Source organism: Peromyscus maniculatus, chromosome 19 (genome assembly GCF_049852395.1).
Source record: "Peromyscus maniculatus bairdii isolate BWxNUB_F1_BW_parent chromosome 19, HU_Pman_BW_mat_3.1, whole genome shotgun sequence".
NCBI lineage: Eukaryota > Metazoa > Chordata > Mammalia > Rodentia > Cricetidae > Peromyscus > Peromyscus maniculatus.
In genome coordinates this window covers 80969136-80976702 of record NC_134870.1, presented here as the reverse complement: position 1 = coordinate 80976702, position 7567 = coordinate 80969136, and the positions used below count along the sequence as shown (strand labels likewise).

The window sequence follows — 7567 nt, the reverse complement described above, 5'->3', positions numbered from 1 at the left end:
TTAACTATCAACCTCTTTATCTACTTAAACTGTAAACATTCAACATTCTTGACTATAGTTAAATATCCATACATTTCTGCTAGCCAATATTTAATGTTCCTTATCCTTAAATCACTTAAAAGAATATAACTTTAAATTTTTATGTCTTTATATTAGAGAAAAACATACATTTTAGTATGTTTTCCTAGACTAAGAGGAGAAAGTTTATTCCTTTGATTTTGACAAGTTGAACATTTCAGCGCATACACGGATAACCCTTCTCCCTTTTATTTCCTGAATAGATGAAATGCCAGTAGCACGTTGAGCCTTACTTAACTAAAACGCATTTGCCAATCTAGGCATCACCGCCTTTTCTGTAGAGGACATCTGCGACCTGCTGCCTCCCGGATTCCTTCTGACTTCAGCAGCCTGAGGATTAGACACATGCGCAGGGTTGGTCTCTTTGTGTGTGCTCCAGGAAGGGCTTGGCTTCGATTTACACTTCCCAACAGGGCAAAGACCTGGAAAGGCCACGTGTGCCTAGAACTAAAAATGTATTATAGATGCCATTTCTAAAATAAACAATTGTTTCGCTCCTCTTTGCCTTCTGCGAACCTGTGAAGTCCCCCACTGCTCTGTCCCCACTGCCCAGCTTGGGATGGCGAGATTAGCAGCAGCGGTGGAATGAGGATCCTTGTCCTTAGGAATCCACGCCTGGGCGAGTGGTGCCAGCCCAGGGCTCTGGTGGGAGCGGTACCCTAGGCGCGGGTGGCAGGCGGAGCTCCCTGTCGGAGAAGTGAGTGATGGAGTGCATCTTGCCAGGATCCTCCAGCCTTGCCACCCCGCGGGCAAGGGGGAGGGAGCCGAGCGGGCGCAACGGCCCGCCCCGCCGTCCCTCCCCCTCCTCCGCGCCGGGGAGCCGCGATGGTGCGCTCCGGCCAGCTGTGCGCCGCCGAGTGAGGCGCCAGCCCGTGGGTGCTGCCGGGGGCGGCGGCGCGGAGGTGGGGCACATCTGGGGTCGGCGCGGCCCTCGGTGCTCCGCTCGTGGCCGGGGGCGAAGGTGACGACCGCTCGCGAGGTGCTGGTGCTGTTGAGCAGCTCCGGGCCCGATTCCCTAGTCCCGGCGCTTGGCGGCCCTGCTATCGACCCTGGGTCGGCGCAGGCAGGAGCCTGGGGAGAAATTGGCGGTGGCGCGACTGCCGGCGACGGCCGGCTGGATGCAAGACCTGCGTGGACCGGGCGGTGGACAGCGGTTGTCGACTCCAAGGAGTGGATCGCCCAGCAGAGGAGCTCGACCGCGCTGGCCATGGCCTCCAACTTTAACGACATAGTCAAGCAGGGCTACGTGAAAATCCGCAGCAGGAAGCTAGGGGTGAGTGGCTAACTCGGATTTCTCCTTCTCCTCCGCTCCAGTGGCCCGGCAGACTGCTGGGGATGGGGGCGGGGAGAGGTGACCCGCGCGGGTACCAGGGCAGCTGGCCTTCCCCAGATAGTCCGCTTGTTGCTTGACCCAAAGAGCGCTTGGCACCTGCTTAGGGTACTCTGCACACCGAGGTGAGGGCTCTGAAGCGCCTAGAATCCCCATCCTCAAGTGCGCTGGGTTCATGGTGACCACAGCAAGAAAGTCCAATAGAACACAGGGAGTGTCAGTTCCAAAGATATATAAGCCTTGGGTATTTATTACATTCAGTGCAACCCACAATGATTTCTCTCAAAACTGTGCGCCTCTCGGGAAAACTGCTGTGTGCTGACAGCAGGTGTAAATGGTATCTTTCTCTGCCTTTGTGTGTTTATATTCACCATTTCCTGGTCTTCTTTCCCCAAGCCCATTTCGAAATTCTCCTTTGATGCCTCTTAAGCGCAGCGCATTCCTTTTGGCTATAGCAAGGACTTTAACGTGCTCTTAACAGTTGCCCACTGGCTAGCTGCCCCGTCTGTTGTTTTCCCGGACCGTGTATTTGTGCCTGTGTATAGGCAAGTGTGCGTTGTTGGTGCACTTGCTCTTCGCTGCAGGAAAGTCCGTGGAGGCAAAGTTATGGAATCTTACTTTCTTCTTGAGAGATGTTTGGTCTGACTTGGGGGACAAACAGTGTGGACCTGGGCGGGGAAGTGAGAGGAAAGACAAAACTTCTTCGGTGATTCGATAGGTATTTTAAAGGGATGTACCGACTGTCCTCAAAGGACCCAGGCTATAGATGGAAAGAATGGGCGGGCACCTGGAGAGGAGCTCTCCAGATCTGATGGATATGAATGGAAGCAGACTAACTTGCAGGGGGTATTCCCAACTCCAAGACACAGCAGTGTAGCCGCCCAGGTTCACCTGGCCACAAGATGAAAGGGAAATTCTGCTCAGTATACAGCAGAGTGGGAGTTTGCTCATTCCCTAGGCTGTGTCTATCTTCCTGAGTTCACAAGTTCTATCCTTAGACTTTCTAGAATCCTGGTTTAGAGGTGCAAAGTTCCCGGATTTCTCTACTGAATAAGTAAATATTCCAACTTAGAGAAAGGAAAAGAATGAAAGGGCTCCGGAGAGGTGGATCTTAAATTTATGCATAGAAGTGGGGGGATTGTAAATTTGAGAATAAAAGCAGTGTGCTTTTGGGAGTCGCACAAAGGTATGGATCAGTCAGAGAAAGAAGGTAGATCATCCCGCATTCAGAAGTGTTTATGGACCCTTGGCTGGAGGCAAGTGATGGAGGCAGTAAGATGCCTCTTTTGCTGCCTCTGCTGGCATTCTCACTGAAGACAGACAGGACCAAAGGACACAGGGATCCATTCTCATGCTTAAAGAGCAAGAAATGCATAGCTAGCTAGGACAAGTTTATGTCACCCGTTCCCATCCCCCAGCCCAGCACTTCACTTCCACAACAAAGGGAGGGGCAAGGTTTCAGGGGCTCTTCTTGGGTAGAAGATCATACCTCCTGTCCCATCCCCTACCCTCCCACCGCCACCCCAGAGATAAGAGCTGACCTGGTGGAAACCTACAGTTGCTCTTCACTAAGATCCTATCTGGGACTCCCAGACATGCCAGCCAAAAAAAGGCTATATAGGATTCCTGCTGTATGTGAGTCCTCTTTACTGGACCTTTGATTCCCTTTGCTCTGACAGGGTGCTTATTCCTTATCTATCCTGTCAGTCCTGTTGAACTCTAGTTTTGTCCGAGTCTTCCAAATGTGTGCATCAATGGAAGAATTAAGCCCCCTTCCTCATCTCAGTGAAATGTTTCTACTCCCAGTCAAGGAATATGGGACCTATAACTAGAGAATCCCCTCCCTTCCCCCATTTAAGCTATCCAGGATTACATACTATAAGAACTAAATATGTAGCTTAGTTACATGATAAAGTTCAAGGAAAAGCCACCAACTGCCTCCAGGATAACTAGACATTAAGAGCACATGAAATGTCACTCTAGAACACCATTTCTACCCAACCATGTGTTCCCATACATATTTAGAGCAACGAATCTTTTGCTAAACTCACTGTTTATTTAAACATAAGCATTTTTATTGGACATACCTCTTTAAAAACATTAAAAGTGTGTCTATATACAAACTAGTTTTTTCTTCCACTTCTTTTCTGTGTGAAGAATGTGTATTTCAACATCTAATGTTTAAATCCTTTATTTTTTAAATGTTCTTAAACATTTTGGAAAACACAATTTGTTAAAGAAACTTTATATATATATATATATATATATATGTGTGTGTGTGTGTGTGTGTGTGTGTGTGTGTGTGTGTGTGTTTTCAGAATATTCTTACACTCAAAAGAATAAGTTGAAATGGCAAAGCTCTATATTGTTGGTTTTGTGACAGTTTATAAGTAGGTCCCATGAGATACTAAAACACTAGTTAAAGCAGTATGTGCACTTAAGAATTCAAATGTATCATCATGTCCCAAATCATAGAAATAGGAACTGGATAGGCATTAATACTTACTTTTACCATTAATGGTATATGTTTCTAATTTATGGATTCCAAACTACACACTCTTCCAAACAAACCATTTGTAATTCAATGGATATATGATGCTTCTTGTGTGGGCTATAACCAACATTTTATTTCAACATATAAAGAATTGTAATTGTATTTGTGCTGATATTTGGTATATTATGAAAAGAACTCATACTTTCAGGATCAAATTTTATAATATTTTGTTGACAAATGGTCGGTGTAGGAGGCTAGTTGCCTACTGCATACCTGTGACTTAAGAACGTCTTTTTTTTTTTTTTTTTTGAGACAGAGTTTCTCTGTGTAGCTTTGTGCCTTTCCTGGAACTCACTTGGTAGCCCAGGTTGGCCTCGAACTCACAGAGATATGCCTTCTTGATGAAATGTTTGATTGCACACCTTATTCCCTCTAAATGAGGGCTTAGTATGGCACTGAAGGGAAAAAAAATAAAACATTTCTTGGTTTCTGTGTATGTTGGTTTCAGGTTACAGTGGCTGGATGTCTTTCACTACGTGCTTTAGTTGACTCATTTGGACAATCATTAATAAAGAAAAATTAAGTCAACTTTGATATTTGTCTTGATTCATCAACAATATTTTCTTCCGTTTAGAAAGATTATATTATTATTATCATTATCATTATTATTGTTTTGTGAAGGGGCTGTGTATCTTAGATAGGCCTCAAACTGGCATTATAACTGAGGATGACCTTGAACTTCTGATTGTCCTGCCTCCATTCCCAAAATTCTTGTACTACTAGCATGTGCTGCTCTGCAGTGCTCAGGATCCAGGGTTTGGTGCACATCAGGCAAGAATTTTACCAAATTAACTACATTCCCAAATTATGGACATTATTTTGAGGAATAAATAAAATATTTCCCCAATATTCACTAAAGCTCTTTTTAAATATTTGTTAAAGCACTGAATTTTATAGGTAAAATTTATACATGCGATTTTTTTTAAAGTATGACATAAATGTAATAGTAATTTAAATTCTGTACAAAAGTTTCGTTGCCTTTATGGACTTGTGTGTGTGTGCATGTGTGTGATCTTTGACAATACTTCAGTATCTTTAGAACCATCTCATTCCTCTACTCACGTTTCTGTTGAGCAATTACTGTCATAATTCACAAGACACCGTAGAACCTGTGCTTGTTTGTTAAGGAAAGAATACTAGAAAATAATAATAAAAGTGAAAACATGCTAATGAGGCTTATTTATCTCTAAGCCTTGATTGCCCATTTTCTTCTGAACTCTGACAGATTAAATTCAAGTAATCAAGACACATATTAAAAAATATTCAATTTCTTCTTGATTGGGGCTAAACTAAGAAACCTGTCATCGAAATCATTGGTGACTGAATATCCTGCTTATTGACTCATCTATCAAAATAAATATAGCAATATGGAATGATATCATTCACCACTAACATGACTGAACAAAGTTTAGATTGCTGATTTGACTAAATCTAGACTCAGACATCACATTATTGTTGTCAAAGAATTTCATTCACATCATAAATGGTCATAAAACAGAAATTACCCAAAATACTTTTTGAGTGCCAAGGTCATAGCCACAAGTGAAAAATTCCATATTATTTCATGTGATTAATATTCTTTAAAAAAAATCCAAGATCATCATTACCAATCTGAATCAGTGGTGTGTTTAAGACACAGAAGTTGCATTCTAATATTTAAATATTTATTCATACTATTGTGTGTCTTTAACATTGATTTCAGAAAAGGATCCATAATATTCATATTTATTTAAAAATAATCCTTTCTCGTTAAGTATGGATTTATAATGAATGAAAATTTCCAATTATTTTTTATGTTTTTTCTAGGTCCATGTTTAAACTAACATTATATAACATTATATGTTACATAGTATATAATAGTATGCATACTGTGTCAATTACTTCTGTACTTGTATACATGTCTACAGATAATTTCTAAATTTCAAGGTAAAGATCATATGTGTGTTCTATTTAATCATATACGTTATTTGTTCTGTATATTATTGCATAAGATGTAGTATAAGCTTAGAAAACACTATCTACAGTAACAAAATTTATTTTTAGGTTTTTCAACTTAAATGCACATATGAGTATAAGCTAGGATCTTTTAATTTTAAAAATGTGGAAGTGAAACACACACACACACACACACACACACAGACACACACAAACACACACACACATCTACCCCCTGCCCCTGCCACACACATACACAGAGCTAGAAAAACTAAACCTAGATATGTGGCTGAACTTTTATTTGAAGTGATCAGGTATACAGAATACATGGAAGACTGAAATTCAGAAGGAATATATGAGGATTCATAGCTAAATTTATGCTCTGATAGATTTGCACATTATGGATGACTTGGTGAAATTGAAAATACTATTTCTTGCCTGATGGTTGTGGCACACGCCTTTAATTGCAGCACTTGGGAGGCAGAGCCAGGTGGTTCTCTGTGAGTTTGAGGCTAACCTGGTCCATGAGATCCAGGATTGGCACCAAAAACTACACAGAGGAAACCCTGTCTCAAAAACCAAAAAAAAAAAAAAAAAAGGAAAAGAAAGGGAAAAGAAAAGAAAATATTGTTTATTTCCTCTGATATCAAGTACCATTAGTTGGTAGTTCTCAACCTGTGGGTCACGACACCTTTGGGGTTAAATGGCTTTTTCACAGGGGTTGCCCAAGACCATTGGAAAACACAGATACTTTGATTCATAACCATGGAAAATTTACAGTTATGAAGTAGCAACAAAAATAATTTTATGTGAGTGTCACCACAACATGACGAACTGTATTAAAGGGCCACGGTGTTAGGAAGATTGAGAGCAACTGCTCTAAGTACTCAAATTCCTAAGTGATAAAAATTAATAATTTCATGATATTTTGGTCAAAAATCAAATACCTCTGTAACACATACATTCCTTAATTTCCTTGTTTTCAGAAACACAACTATGGTTGATATTTTGGTGGACATGTAGTTGCAAAAAGGATTGCCAGTAATGAAGTAGTTCTTTACTAACTGATATTTTTGTTGGACCATAAAAAGCCATGAGGATACACCTGTGTGGAACCAGGAAGTAATCAAACCTTTGCACTACTCTGCTTACACGAACCACATCATAGAAGCCAGAGGATAAGGCTGCAGCAATGCAAACAAAACAAAAATTACCTTTCCCCTAATTTATAGATGATACCTAGACATCACATGTTAGGAAATTTTAGCTTAAGAGGAAAAGTAATTTCTATCAAGTGAAATTAACTTATTAGAAGGTAGTTAACTGTAATTTCTGTAGCCTCAGATTTTTTATTAATTTCACCTCGCTTTGCTGAGTATTGCTTTTCTTTTCTTTTTGTTCCTTTGGACTCTCAAAACTTTGTCCACAGACCACAAATTCTAGACTGAGGTCATTTTTAGGTTTTCCTTTTTGTTTGTCTTGTTTGTTTATTTGTTTGTCTATTGTTTTTGGATTATTGGTTTTTCAAGACAGGGTTTCTCTGCGTACCAGGTCTGGCTATCCTGGAACTCTTTGTAGACCAGGCTGGCCTTGAACTCACAGAGAGACCCCTGCCTCTGCTTCCCAAGTGCTGGAATTAAAGGAGTGAGCCACCATCACCCTGACATTTT

The 7567-nt window shown here is 41.2% G+C and overlaps 1 protein-coding gene across 1 annotated transcript in view; it reads left to right on the top strand.

Moving 5' to 3' along the window:
• The first annotated feature begins 897 nt into the window (after positions 1-897).
• Positions 898-7567, top strand: part of Dok6 (docking protein 6) — a 417131-nt gene continuing 410461 nt past the window's right edge. The window contains exon 1 of the mRNA XM_006989960.4: positions 898-1351. Coding sequence (XP_006990022.1) covers positions 1286-1351 — 66 coding nt within the window. The 5' untranslated portion in view covers positions 898-1285. The remainder of the gene's footprint in view (positions 1352-7567) is intronic.